At 59.8% G+C, this 14,676-nt stretch overlaps 1 protein-coding gene across 10 annotated transcripts in view; it reads right to left on the bottom strand.

Moving 5' to 3' along the window:
- KCNT1 (potassium sodium-activated channel subfamily T member 1) overlaps positions 1-14,676 on the bottom strand; it is a 71,030-nt gene that overhangs the window by 42,222 nt on the left and 14,132 nt on the right. For 3 of the 10 annotated variants that reach the window (XM_018056061.1, XM_018056062.1, XM_018056064.1), the window contains exon 1: positions 897-1,057. The exons of 3 other annotated variants lie outside the window; for them this stretch is intronic. In XM_018056061.1, coding sequence (XP_017911550.1) covers positions 897-1,051 — 155 coding nt within the window. In that variant the 5' untranslated portion in view covers positions 1,052-1,057. Of the gene's footprint in view, positions 1-896; positions 1,058-1,650; positions 1,807-14,676 lie in introns of those variants that run through there. 4 more of the 10 variants (XM_018056065.1, XM_018056063.1, XM_018056067.1 and 1 more) reach the window with 2 other exon arrangements.

The following is a 14,676-nucleotide window of genomic DNA, read 5'->3' as shown; positions in this document are numbered from 1 at the left end:
TGCCAGGCTGAGTCTCTGCCAACGCCTCACCCCAACCCTCTCATGGCACCACACCCCAGCACCCCAGGCTTTGGCCTTGGCTGTCTCCTCTGCCCGGAAGCCCCTGCCCATCTCCCGGTGCTCCGCCTGCAGGGCCAGCGCCCCAGGAAGCCTCCCCTCTCCTTGTCCCAGCCCAGCCCACACAGGTTTTCGTGCCCACGACGTGTGCCCACATTGGGGGGTCTGATTCATCTCAGTTTCCCCCGCAGCATCTAGAAGGGCTCCTGGCACAGGAGAGATGCTGGCTAAGAGTTAGTGCTGCAGGCTGAGCCTCAGTGTCCTCATCAGTGAAATGGGGGTGTCATGCTGTGCCCATGCTCGAGGAGGGGCTGGAGGGGGTCGGCAGGACCCTGCCGGGCCGGGAGAACAAGCCTCCTGCACCTTTACTGCCACGAGCTCCAGGCACCAGCCCCAGGGAGCCTGAGTCCCCAGCCTGCGCCCCAGCTCCCATCTGCTCTGCGGCTGCCCTGGGCCTCACACTGCTTACCTCTGGAGAGGGACACAGACGCTGGCCCTGCCTCACCCCAAGTGGTTTCTGGGGACCAACATGAGTGTAGCCTCCAGCGGGACAGGGCTTGGGCAGGGGTCAGCAGGTCCCCACCTCCTTTCTCTCCTCCGATTTCACCTGCAGGCCCACTGCTCAGCCTCTCAGAGAAGGAGGGAGCAGGAGTCCCACAGGCAGACGGGAGACACAACGGGCGGGGCGCTTGGGAGGGGATCCCCAGGGGAGACCCGGCCGTCCCTCCCCTCCCCGGGGCTGCAAGCAACGCGGCAGGTGCAGCGGAGCGGAGCCCGTGCAGGATGCGAGCGCAGAGAGCAAAGCCCCTCCCGGCGGCGCCCCGCGCCCCCGCCCCTACCTCTGGCCCACGTCGCTGCCCACGGAGCCCCCGCCGCGGGCCGGCAGCAGCGGGCTGAGCCCGTGCGGCTCCTCAGGGGCCGAGGCGCCGGCCGGGGTGCCCCCAGGGCCCGCCTTGCCCTCGGACGGCGAGCGCGGCAGCTTGGCCCGCGCCATCCTGCCGGAGCGCACGGCGGCGGCGGCGGGAGGCGGGGGCGGAACGGGCGCTACCATCTCCGCGCGCCTCCCCGCGCTCCCCGCGCCGCCGCCGCAGTGGAACGGCCGAGGGGGGGCTGGGATGCTGGGGGGCGGCCGAGCTCCTTCCAGCCGCGACCGGGGGCGCCCAGGCTCGGCCCCGTCCCCATCCCCGGAGCTCAAAGGGCGCCTCACGTGGGAGCGGGACGTCTCGGCGCCCTGGGCTGCGAGGGGTCTGCCTTCCCACGGAAGGAGTAGTAATAGTCACGCTGGCCCGCACGGCGCGGGAGGAGGGGAGGGAGAGTAGCGCGGTGGCAGCTGTGGCTCTTGGCCGGTCACCTCCGCAGGCGGGGGCTGCTGGAGCCGGGGACCCCAGGCGGCCTGTGGGTCCTGGGGACCCGGAGCCACGCGCACCTCCCAGCTTCCACCCCTGCCGCCCAGGTCGGGTGGGCCCACCCAGCCCCACGGTCGAGATGGGGGACGCCACTGTCTGTCTTCCCTCCCGCAAGCACTCAGGGGCCGCCGCTGCCCCCCACCTCCTCCCCCAAAGCGCCCAGGGAGTTCACGAGGCCCTCCTTTACCTGTGTCTGCACTCGAGGCTCCATTCGGAGCGGGACATGGGATCCCGGAAGCGGAGGAGGCAGCTAACAGTCCCGGAGCCGGGTCTGCGACGGACCCCCTCCCTGCCCGGTGTGCTCGGACCATCTCACGCAATACATAGCTTGAGGAAGTGTGCAGATTTCTGTCCGTTTGCAAAGGGGGAAACCGAGGCGCTGAGGGAGGAAGTGGCTTCCGCTGGAGACCAGACAGGAAGGCAGGGAGAGGCCTCCCAGCTGACAGAGCCTCTGCTCCCTGTTGCCACATTATGTGGCTTTCCTGCCCAATTCCTGCCATTTTTGCAGACCAGGGAGGCCCGGGACTGGGGGGCGGGGGGTAGAGGTGACTCGCCCAGGTGTTGGTGCTGGGAGGACCCAGGCTGTGGCCTGGCTGCCCTGGAGCCCAGCTGGGTGCAGGGTGCTCAGAGGACAGCTGTGCAGGTTGTCCCCAGGGGGCTCCAGGCCCTCCCGTCTGGTCCAAGCCCTGATGCCAGACCGGAGGCTCCAACTTGGCCAGCTGGCCGGCCTCTATTGCTTCACCCCTCTTGTGGGGCAGCAAACCACCATGGCCCTGCGTGGACAGAAGGTCTGTGAGAGGAAGGTGGGCCTCGGTACACCCAGCTCCTGGCCTAGCCTCCCCCCAGACAGTCAGGATGAAGCCACTGGGTGGTCTCAGCAACACGTACATGTGCGCTTCCCCGACCACCTTCTGCTTCCTGTCCTGTCCCGAACCTCCCCCCGCCGACACAGGAGGCGGGAGGGGGAAAATCTGGTGTCAGCCACTCCTTGCCCCTCCTGTGGAGGGGGTGACGTAGGAGTGGCTGCAAAGAGGGAGGGCTTGAAGCACCTCCGGCCTGCTGGTGAGCAAGACACCGCAGCGCCTGTAAAGCAGGGCCAGGAGGGTCGCCGGCACGGGCGGCCTCCCTGGGGCCCCACTGAGGCCTCTCTGCCGGTGTGTCCATGTGAGCCAGGCTGGGACCTGGGACCCTTTGCTGCAGCGCCTTCACCTGGACACACCTCTCCTTCAGCAACAAAATACAGAGACTAAACGAGACTAAAACAACCGTGTGCGTGCTCAGGTGGGGCAAATTATGGACAAAAGATGAAAAAAGACCAAAAACCCAATGGCCACATCTGAAGAGCCGAGAGCAAAACCAGGGTGTCAGGAGCAATGCCTCTGTACTCAACACCACCAAAAAGGGGTGGGGGGCCATCTGAACCATCCCCTCCAGCACATCCTGGACACACGCCTACCCTCACCCCATATAACGATCCCCGGGGCGTGCTAAGTCACTTTGGTCGTGTCCGACTCTTTGCAACCCACGGACTGCAGTCTGCCAGGGTCCTCTGTCCGTGGGATTCTCCAGGCAAGAATACTGGAGTGGGTTGCCATTTCCTTCTCCAGGGGATCTTCCAGACCCAGGGATCTAACCCGAGTCTTAATGTCTCCTGCACTGGCAGACGGGTTCTCTACCACTAGCGCCACCTGGTGAACCCAAGTCAGAAGGGAAATGACTGAGAGAGGTATGGCCCTGCCGGCACAGAGGCAGACGCGGAGCAGTGTCCAGGAGCTGAGAGCTGTGGGACAGGCACACCCGAAGAACTGCCCATGCCCCGGTGGGGGCCCCAGCCCGTTTGAAGTATTTAAAACAAATTTAGGAAATACTGAGAAACAGAACGGTGAAAGGACTGCACACGGAGCTCCAGGACAATAAGGCACAGATGCGCCGCACGCACCCAGCCATCGATCCCACCAATCTACTGGGCTTAAAGGACGAAGAAAGAATTCTTCAGGCAATAAGAGAGACAAAGCAAACCAGGCGAAGGGAAGAGCACGCTGGCTTCAGGCGCTGGGGGAGGGGGTGAGGAGTGAGTTTAATGGGGATGCGTTTCAGTTGGGGAAGATGAAAGCGGTGGATGGTGGTGTCAGCTGCCCATTAAGAATATGCTTAGTGTATGTAAAAACAAAGGCTGGAATGAGAGTCAAAGAAGGGACACTGCACAATGGTCCAGGGCTCTCTGCAAGAAGACTACATAACCGTTGTATATGCACGTGCACCCAACGTCTGTGCGGGATCGGTCGTGTCCATGACCCCACGGACTGCAGCCCGCCAGGCTCCTCTGTCCACGGGATTCCCCAGGCAAGAATACTGGAGTGGGCTGCCATTCTCTAGGGGGATCTTCCCCACCCAGGGATGGAACCCTCGTCTTTTCTGTCGGCAGGTGGATTCTTCACCACTGAGCCACCAGGGAATCCCTAAGTCAACTCTACTTTGATTCAAAAAATTTAAAAAGACTATTCTATCACAGAACTGTACACTCAAAAATGATTAAGATGGTGAATTTCATATCATGTGTATTTTTTATGTATTTATTTTTGGCTTGCTGGGTCTTTGTCGATGTGCACAGGCTTTCTCTGCACTCTCTAGCTGGAGTACACAGGCTTCTCGTTGCGATGGCTTCTCTTGGTGTGAAGCATATGTGTTTTACACAATTTTTTAATTAATTGTGAAAAAAAGATGCACAAAATCCAGTTGAACTGGCTCCCACTAGCCCAGGAAGGGACAACTGAATATTAGACGGGACGAAGATGGGACTCCCCTGCCAGTCCAGTGAGGAAGACTTCGCTTTCCAGCGCCGAGGGTGTAGGTTCGATCCCTGGTTGGGGAGCTAGGGTCCCACACACCTCACAGCCGGAAACCCAGAACCAAACTGAAACAGGAGGAGGGTGAGCGCTCAGCGTGCGGGTCTCCTCTTGCTTCTGTGACAACTACTACAAACACAGGGGCTTGAAACTTGTCGTCTTCAACAGTTCCCGAATTCTGGGTCCTGAAGTCTACACGCGGGCAGGCCAGTTCCCTTTGGAGACTCTGGGGAGATGCTTTTGTGTCTCTTCCAGCTTCTAGAGGCCCCGGCGTCCCCTGTCTGCGGCCCCGTCCTCACGTGGCTCTGGCCCCTGCCTCATCCTTCTGTCTCCCTCTCTGACTCTGGCCTTCCACCTCCCTCTTCTGAAAAGCCCTGGGACCCCACGGGGTTCCCCAGGTGGCCCAGGATTACCGCCTCATCTCAAGATTCTTAACTTCGGACTTCCACGGGTTCAGAGTCCACTGCCATTGCAGAGGACATGGGTTCAATCCCTGGTCCAGGGAGATTCCACACGCTGTGGAGCAACTAAGCCTGTGCACCGCAACTACTGAGCGAGTGCTCGGCAGCAAGAAAGGCCACTGCAGTGAAGAGTGGCCCCCACTGCAGCAACTCAAGAAAGCCCGTGTGCAGCAGCCAAGACCCAGTACAGTCAAGAGTAAATACAACAAATAAGTAATAATTTTAAAACATTAATCTTTCTAAGGTAAGTACTTTTTTTTTCAAAAGATCCTTAACTTCAGCACATTTGCAAAGCCCCTCTTGTCACTTAAGAAACTCAAAGGTCACACCCAGAAAGACAATCCAGAAAGAACACCCTCAGTTGTCATCCTGTGAAGCTGCTATAATACACTTTGAAAACTAGTAATTAAAGGGAAAGGATTGAGTGTGTTTTCCTGCTTTTTTCAGCAGGAATTATGTTTCAGGGCTTACAACCGGCTCCCATTGATGCAGGAAAACCACCAGTTAAAAGCACGTGGCTTATACTCAAGGAGGGCAGAGCAGAACAGGAAAGGAGCTTGGCCAAGCTGTCCCGGGGGGCTGCCCCCCTCAGCTGCAACGTAGAGGGGGAATGCCTGGTCACATGTTGATGGATCACTGCCTAACTGCCCAGTGCAAGGGCTGGGCTGTCATCACTAGCCCGAGTGTCCATCTGGCCATCTCTAACGGAGGGACAACCAGGACACAGGGCAACGTGGGGACCACAATGGCACTTAAAACCTTTTGCCTGAAACATCCACGTTCCATCCACCAGGCCTTCAGAACCAACATCCAGTTTATGAGAAATACTAGGAGAGGCAGCCGGACGCACAGACGGCAGAACCTTCTGCAGGACCAGAGGCCTGGCGTATCAGCCACTTGTGCTCTGCGACAAATCACCACCGGCTTTGCAGCTTCTGTTATCTCTCGCCGTCCATTAGAAGGCTGGGCATGGCTTAGCTTGGTGTCCTGCTTAGGGTGCCTGAAACCAGCATCAGCAAGGCTGGACTTCCACCTGGAACCCTGGGGGAAATCCACCTCCACGCTCATCCAGTTGGTGGGATTAATTTCCTGGTGGTCAAGGGACTGAGTTTCCCTTTTCCTGTTGTCTGTTGGTGGCTCAGCTCCTAAAGGCTGCCTGCATCCCTTGGCCCCTCCATCTTTAAAGCTGGCAATCGTGGCTCAGATACCCCTATGCCTCAAATCTTTTCTTCCATTTCTGGCCAGAGAAAACACCCTGCTTTCAAAGGCCCACTGTGCTTAGAAAGGGCCCACCCTCCTGTTCATTACCTCAGCCAACTGATGAGTGACCTTACTTATAATGCAAGATTGCCATGGGTATGAGCTTCCAGGAGAACTATCAACAACCTCAGATATGCAGATGATACCACTCTAATGGCAGAAAGTGAAGAGGAGCTAAAGAGCCTCTTGATGAGGGTGAAAAAGGGGAGGGAAAGGCTGGCTTAAAACTCAGCATTCAAAAAACTAAGATCATGGCATCCAGTCCCATCACTTCATGGCAAACAGATGGAGTGAAAATAGAAGCAGTGAGGGATTTTATTTTGGGGGGGCTCCAAAATCACTATGGACAGTGACTGCAGCCATGAAATTAAAAGACGCGTGCTCGTTGGAAGGAAAGCTATGACAAACCTAGACAGCGTATTAAAAAGCAGAGACATCGCTTTCCTGACAAAGGTCTGTATAGTGAAAGCTATGGTTTTTCCAGAAGTCATGTATGGATGTGTGAGTTGGACCATACAGAAGGCTGAGGGCCAAAGAATTGATGCTTTCAAATTGTGGTGCTGGAGAAGACTCTTGAGAGTCCCTTAGACAGCAAGGAGAGCAAACCAGTCAATCCTAAAGGAAATCAACACTGAATATTCATTGGAAAGACTAATGGTGAAGCTCCAATACTCTGGCCACCTGATGCGAAGAGCTGACTCAATGGAAAAGACCCTGATGCTGGGAAAGATTGAAGGAAAAGGAGAGAAGGGGGCGACAGAGGATGAGATGGTTGGATGGCATCACCAACTCACTGGACGTGAATTTGAGCAAACTCTGGGAGACAGTGAAGGACAGGGAAGCCTGATGTGCTGCGTCACAAAGAGCCAGTGAGCGACTGAGCTATAACATGAGCCTCCTAGGGCTGTGTGGCACAGTCTGGATGGCGTGAACAACAGAAATCCGTTCTCTCCCAGTTCTGGAGGCCGAGGTCAAGTTGTTAGCAGGGCCTGCTTCTTCTGGGGCCATGAGGGAGGATCTTTCCAGGTCTGTCTCCAAATTTCCCTTCTTAAAAAGGACATCAGTTGGACCTTCTCTGGTGGTCCAGTGGCTAAGACTCTGAACTCCCAATGCAGGGGCCCTGGGTTCAATACCTGGTCAGGGAACTAGACCCCATATGCTACAACTAAATATCCCGTATGCTGCAAGCAGACAGAAGATCCTGTGTGCCACACCTAAGACCCAGCTCAGCCAAATCAACAAAAACAAACACTAAACAAGACACTAATCGTGTTGGATTAGGGCCCACCGTAATGACCCTAATGGCTCTTGTAATTAAGTGTAAAGATCCTACTTCCAAATAAGGAGACATCTCACCATCCTCATGGGCTTGGGGATTAGGGTGGGGACCTGGGCAGGCATACCTGGTGGGGGCCATTCTGGATTAAAAGGAGTTAGCGAGCCCTAATAACCAGATGCAACACAATATTCCGCGACACAATATTCCTGGATGGAGCAGATCAGCTGTGAAGGTCAGGTTGGGGCCACCAGGGCAATGTCCTCCCCAAGCCAGGTATGTGCTGCCCCTGCCTGGACTCTGCCGTGGCTGCAGACCCAGAGCTGGGAGCCTTCTCCCCTGCCCACAAGCCCTGTGATCACTCACAGGCACCACGTGGGGGTCCCTGGCTTCTCAGGGAAGATGCCTCCTCTCCTGCTGCCCTCTCCAGCCCAAACGTGGGTCTCAGAAGTTAAAGTGAAGAGTTCGTCATTCAGTCGTATCTGACTCTTTGTGACCTCACGGACTGTAGCCTACTAGGTCCTCTATCCACGGGACTCTCCAGGCAAGAATACTGGAGTGGGTGGCCATTCCCTTCTCCAGAGGATCTTTCCAACCCAAGGATCGAACCTGCCTCTCCTGCATTGCAGGCAGATTCTTTACTGTCTGAGCCACCGGGGAAGCCCTGGTCTCGGGAGATGCCCATAAATGCCACATGAGATCTGTGCTTCTCAAGAGAGTCTCCCTTCCTAACAGTGGCCTGGGGACTGGCCTGGCTGCTGGGCTGGGGGGTGGGGGTGGGAGAGGCTTCCCCAGACTGCTCAGCAGCTGGTACTTTTCTGTCCTAGAGGAAAATGAGGTGACTTCTCCCTGACATTCACTGTCCCCCAAATTACTGAGATTCCCTGGTGTGTGTGTATCTTGGGGCAGCTGGAACAAGGGACCACGAATGAGTGACTTAACACAGAAATTTGTTCTCACACAGCCCTGGAGCCCAGAGGTCCAAAGTCAGCATCACTGGGCTGAAATCAAGGTGTCACGGGGCCATGCTCCCTCCAGAGGCTCCAGGGGAGGGCGCTTCCTGCCTCCTCTAACTCCTGGAGACCCCAGGTGGCTCTGGCCTGTGGCCATCACCTGTCTCTGCTCTGTTCTCACATAGCTTCTCCTGTGTGTGTGTGTCTCTTCTTATAAGGACACCAGTCAGTGGATGTAGGGCCCACCCTAAATCTGAAATCATCCCATCTCAAGATCTTTACCTTAATTACAGCCACAAAGACCCTATTTCCAAATAAGGTCACATTCCCAGGTGCCAGTGGACATGAACTTGGGGGACATCATTCAAAGCACTGCAGGCCCCCTCCTGAGATTCCTCCTCTCAGCTGGAGACCTTGAGCTGGCCTTCTCCCTGCAGGATCAGCCTCTACTCACCAGGGGCCTGCACCTTGTAGGTGTGGGGGAGGTGAGAGAAGCAGGTTTTCCCTCCAGGGATCCTGGGATGCCCCAGGGCTTAAGGAATTTGAGATCGAGGCACACCTTAACCCCTGGAGAGGGTACCAGCCATCTCTTTCATAGTGTCCACTTTGTTACGCAAGCCTGTTGTGGATGGAATGTGTGTGTGTCCCCCCCAGAAACTCACACTGAAGCCCCAACCCCCAGAGTGATGGCACTCAGAGGTGATGAGAGTTATTAATAGATGAGGTCCTGAGGGTGGGGCCCCGAGATGGGGTTAGCGCCCTCATGAGAGAACTTGCTCACTCTCTGTCTCTCCTGAGGACAGGCAGGACGGTATCTGCACAACAGGAAGAGGCCCCATCAGGAACCCCCTCCCCGCCTCCCCAGGTTGGCATCTGATCTCAGACTCCAGCTGCAGAACTGTGAGCAGTAACCATCCGCTGGTGAGGCGCCTGGGTGGGGGTGTTTGTCACTCAGCTGGAGCTGCCTGAGCCACAGCCTGGGCACTCCCACCTCCCTTTTTTACTCTGAGTGCATGGCAGTGGCACATGGTGGGCAGCATATCAGGAGTCTGATAAACTGCAGTTTGAGACCGAAACCGATCATGGTTTCCGAGACCCTGGAGGATGCTGGCTGTCCTCTCACTGGGCATCTGTGTCCTGTTTTGCACTAATTGGCAGGAATTTAATTTTGAGCTGTGCACACAGGTCCCCAGGATGCAGGCTTAGAGGCAAAGAGATGCTCTGGGATGTGCAAGGCCAGAGGGTGGGATGTGGACAAGGCTCCTGGGGACACCTGATTTGCCATCTCAAGAATCTCCCCCAGGATCCCTGGGGTGTGGGCAAGGGGGGGCCAGGCCCCGCCTCATCGCAGAACTGCTGACATCTTCACTGATGTTCTCCTAATTCCGGATCACCAAGGGCGGGCCCGTCTTAATTAGAAGTGGAGACCCAGGTCCAGGAGTCCTGCTGAACGCCGTCAGCGCCCACGGCTGGGTGAGATGACCACATGCTGCTCATGTGCGTGCATTCCCCGTCCCCCGCCTTGTCCCTTTCTCCTCCATCTCGTCACTGCCTATCCTGCCCACTCCTGGCCTCCCAGGTCTGGGGGTGACCCAAGCTCCCCACCCCCACCTACAGGGAGGGAGTTGGGGTAGCAGGGAAGCGTGACCTGTCCCTGGGAGCCCCGGCCGCCCCTCTGTCCACCTCCCAGGACCCTGCTCCCTGGCGCGGACCCCAGGTGACAATGGGGCACAGAATCAGACCTGGCCTTAGTCCCCCAGGGGAGCGGGGGATATGCAAGCAAATGAGCCCCAGACCTGGAAAATGCTAGAAAAATCAGGACACTGCCTTGGGACACAGCACACAGACCCAGTCAGGACCTGGCACCTCCCGGGCCTGTCCTGGACCTAATCACGCAGAGGAAAAGTGAGTCCCAGAGAGACAGGGACGTCGCGGAGCAGCCTGGTGGTGTCCAGGGTCAGCTCCCAGCTCCATGTGCCCAGCGCCCTCGCGACTGCTCTGTTCACGGTGGAAGGACCCTTGGCCTCGGGTGGGAAAGACCTGAGTGGGCACAGGCATTTCAGGCCTGGGCGTGGGGGGAAGTTCAGAGTGTTGGGGCCCCACTGGAGAGGCTACTGTGAGGGCGGCAGCTGTCCAGGGAGCTGGAGCAGTGCCCCAGGGGTGACCAACTTATGCAGGGAGCGGGTCAGGCCTTGGGCCTGAACACCCAGGGCTGCTCTGGCCTGGGGAGGGGCTGTGGTGGGAAGGTGGGGTTTTGGCTTTCGATCTACACTCACACTCTGGGGTGCGGGACGTGTCTCCACTAGCACCCACCAGTCCTGTTCCACATGGAGCTGAAGGTGGCAGGGGACCCCCAGCCTGCCTGTCCCCACTAGCCTGGGTCACAGCCATTTCCCAGGCCAGCCGTGTCTTCCGAGGCCTTTGGGTCTGAGATGGACACAGGGCCCTGGCCAGGGCAGGGCAGGGGAAGGCCAGGGCGGGGCCGGGATCTCACCGTACTCCGTCCTAATCACAGCTGAGCGAAAGGAAGGCTCGGGGAGTTTAACCCCAGGAGCCTGAGCTCAGCCCCGAGCAGGGAGAACCCTGGGGCCCTGGGTGGCTGGGGCTGCTCCAGAGCCAGCCTGCTTCAGCCTGGCCAGCATGGAGGTGGTCACCCTGCATGATGACAGCACCCTCCTGGTGCAAGGCTCAGGCCCAGGGGGGCTGTGGGCCCCAGGCTCTGGTCCTCACCCAGGGTCAGGCCCAGCAGTGACTCCCTCCTCCCCTTCCTCTCTGTGACCCCTCCAGTCCTCCACCCCAGGGGCCAGAGGCTGCACAGGCAGGTCACAGGATGCTCAGAGGTCAACATCATACGCCATGGCCCCCGCTTCCTCCCTGAACAGCCCCTGCCCCTAGGCAGTGGGACCCCTACAAGTGCTTGCCCTCTCGGGTCCTCAGGAAGGTCCTGGGCCCTGTAGGAGAATGGTGTCCCTTCCCTCTGAATGGGCTTCCCTGATGACTCAGATGGTAAAGAATCCACCTGCAACTCAGGAGACCCAGGTTCAATCCCTGGGTTGGAAAGATCCCCTGGAGAAGGGAATGGCAACCCACTCCAATTTTCTTGCCTGGAGAATCCCCATGGACAGAGGAGCCTGGCAGGCTACAGTCCATGGGGTCACAAAGAGTTGGATACAACTGAGCAACTAAGCACAGCACCCCCTCAATCCTGCTGCCCCCAGGCCATCCCACCCCCACCCTCTCCAGGGAGCTACTGGGGTGGGGGGGGTCACACCTCCTCTCTGGACCTGGGTGCTCCCTCAGAACACCAAGTTGAATTAGCTCCTGGCGCTGGGCAGGGGGGCAGCCTGTGCCCAGCTCCGACTCCCTGGGCCTCGTACCCCTGGCCTCCTGGGCAGAGTCCACCATCTGCTGTCCTAAACACAGGGCCTGTCCCCGAATCCCTGCGCTGCCCTAGGTATCCCCAGGAAATGCCCCACCCAGAAAGGCTCAGACTCTGACACAGGCCCACTTGGAAGGGTCTCAGGGGCCTTCCAGGCTCCAGGACCCCTGGGACCCCAGGTGGACCTCGTGGATCTGGGGCAAGGGGAGAGCCTAGGGTAGGCAGCCCTCGGCTTCGCCGGATCCCCTGTCAAAGCCCAGCCCTTGCATCTCTCCTGAGGAACCTGGGGTCCAGTGGGGTCCTGTCCAGGCCCTCAAGGCAGGGGCTACCCCGGGGTCCCCAGAGTACCCCTGAAGGACAGGTGACGGTGCCCCAACCCCTCCCAAAGCTGCCCATGCAGAAATTAGCTGAGTGACTTTGGGGAGCCCACAGCTGGCCCAGCCCAGACTCCCGGCTAACTGTCCTGGAGGGTCTCAGAGAGCCAAGGAGGGGCTGGGGCACCCTGGAGAAGCAGAGCACCCGGCAGAGCTCCCTCCCAAGGAAAGCCGTGGGCCAGAGGGCGGGCTGTTCCTCTCTGCAGGCTGGGGCTGAGTCCGAGTGGGGAAGCAGGCAGGATGGTGGAGGTACGATGGGGAGGTGGGAGTGGAGGACGGGACACACGTGGCGGTGATCAGGACACGGGGTGGGGAGCAGACCCAGGTAGAGCCGAATGGTGCAGGCGAAGGTGCCCCTCCTGCACTTCAGCACCCAAGGCTGCTTCTAAAACTCCCCCACCCCTACCCCGGTCATGCCCGGCTCGCAGCAGCCTGCAGCCCCACTGGAGACTGCTGTTTCAGCAACTGCAGGTGAGCGCTCGAAGGGCAGGCTGCTCCTTGAGAACCCCGTCCCCACCTTGACTCCCCTGCACAGGGCTTCCTAGGTGACGCTAGTGGCAAAGAACCCACCTGCCAATGCAGGAGACGTTGAGATGCGGGTTCAATTCCTGGGTTAGGAAGATGCCCTAGAGAAGGAAATGGCAACCCACTCCAGTATTCTTGCCTGGAGAATCCCATGGACAGAGGAGCCTGGCGGGCTACAGTCTATGGGGTCGCAGAGAGTCAGACACAACTGAAGCAACTTAGCACACGGAGGCCTGGCAAGCTTTTCCTCTACCGGAGGGGCCTGGCTTTGCCCCTCAGCCCCCCTGGAGCCCAGGGCTGCGGATCCACTTCTGCTCAGCTGAAGGGGAGGAGCAGAGGGGCCCTGCTCCTGCAGAGACCCCAACTCTGAGCCCCGCCTGCCCCTCCCTGCAGCCAGCCTGGGGGCCACAGCTGCCAACGGTGGCCCCTGCAGGGCGGGGAGGTGGTCCGCAGGTCTCCCCCAGGCTCCCCACAGGGCGGGCCTGCCTCTTGCACGCTTTGGCTTGTGTGAAACAACAGGGTGTTGCTCAACCTCACAGGGGCGGTCAGGCTATTGTTGGAGGAGCTTAGGGAAACACAGGACCGGCCCTTCCGGGCAGTGCTCTGACCCCTTGAGGCCCGGCCTCCTCACCTCCTTGCAGGAGGCCAGCACCCGCCTGGGAGAGGCGCACACCCCCTGCCTGTCCCCCACTAGATGCCCGGCCAGGCCAGGTCCCGGCTGGACAGGCAGCTGGCGACGGCACGCAGGCCAGGAGCCCTCCCGGCCGCCCCAGCTCGGCTGCGGTTCTGCCCACCCCGGCCCTTTGCGGATTCTGCCGCTTGTTGGAGATGAGCCTGCAGTGTGACAGCCCTGCTTCCTGCGCTGCAGGGCATAGAGGGGCCCCTGCCCGCTACAGGGCATCTCCCCAAGCTGGGGGAGGGCGCTGGTGCCTTGAGTCCATGTTACAGACCAGGACGGGGAGGAACGCGGCCAGTGGCCAAAGCCCCGTCTGAAAAGCGCTTCTCCAATCTCCGTACTGTTTCCTTTTCCAGGCCAGGCTGTCGTTAGCCCTCTGAGGAGGAGGGACAGGGGCGGGGGCGGGCAGGCTGGGAAGGCTCGCCACCTGGCCAGGCCTGCAGGCCCTGAGCTGCGCAGGAGGCCCTCAGACCCCCAAGTCCGGCCCCCAGGACCAGGCACCCCAGGTGCTCGGGAGTGGCCGCTGCAGGTGGGGAGGGGCCCCGGAGATGCCCCTTGGCCCCTGGGATGAAGGTGCAGTGAGCTGTCCCGGGACAGGACAGGGAGCCCCAAGCCCCAGGCCTTGGAGGGTCCAGGTGCCCTTCTGCCCAGAGCCCTGCTCCCCAGGAGCCCCGAGATCTGGCTTAGAGGCTGTGAAGAGGGTCTCCTGGGAACCTGGCTGCCCCCGGAAGGCGCGCCAGTCCTGGCTCTGCTCACCTCCTTGGTTGCCCCTCCCCACCAGGAGAGGCTGGGGGCCGCGGGGGTGCGGCTCCTTCACCCACGTGGGCCGAGCCCCTCCTCCCCGCCAAGGCCGCAGCGTGTAAGGCTCTGGTGACTCACGGCTGTGGCTTTATTCCCCTGGAGAACAGGAAGCCCACAGTCCTGCCCGCCCACTCACAGCCTGCCAGGAGTCGGGCAGCAGCACCCCCGCTCAGCCCGCAGAGGCTGCCCCGGGCCGAGTGAGCGGGGCCTGGAGAGGAGCCAGGCAGCAGGGACCCAGGGGCACGCGGTGGGGGTGGCAGGGAGCCCTGCCCCGTGGTGCCGAGAGGGCACAGCTCACCTCCCCAGACCCACGACGCAGCCCCCTCTCCCCGGCAGTGCTGACTCACCTGCAGCCTTCACCCTCTTCCTGCAGCCCCAGGAGCCTGTCCTAGGCCCACCGTGTGCCCCAGGGGGCTGTTCCTGGGGCACATGGATGCCCGCCTGAGCCCCCCAGCACCCGCTGAGTGCACCTGGCCCAGCTGGACAGACAGGCTGGCCTTCTTGGCCTCCAGCCTCTCGGACCCAGTGCCTGCTCCCTCCTCCCCCGCCCAGGACCCACCTTACCACCTCTCCACACACCTGCAGGGCCCCCACAGGTCAGGTCCTCCACTCTGGGACCAGTGATGGGGGTGGGGGCCACAGGCACTGAGGAGCAGAAGGAG

This window comes from Capra hircus, chromosome 11, assembly GCF_001704415.2.
Source record: "Capra hircus breed San Clemente chromosome 11, ASM170441v1, whole genome shotgun sequence".
Taxonomy (NCBI): domain Eukaryota; kingdom Metazoa; phylum Chordata; class Mammalia; order Artiodactyla; family Bovidae; genus Capra; species Capra hircus.
This window is presented reverse-complemented; position numbering and strand designations above follow the sequence as displayed.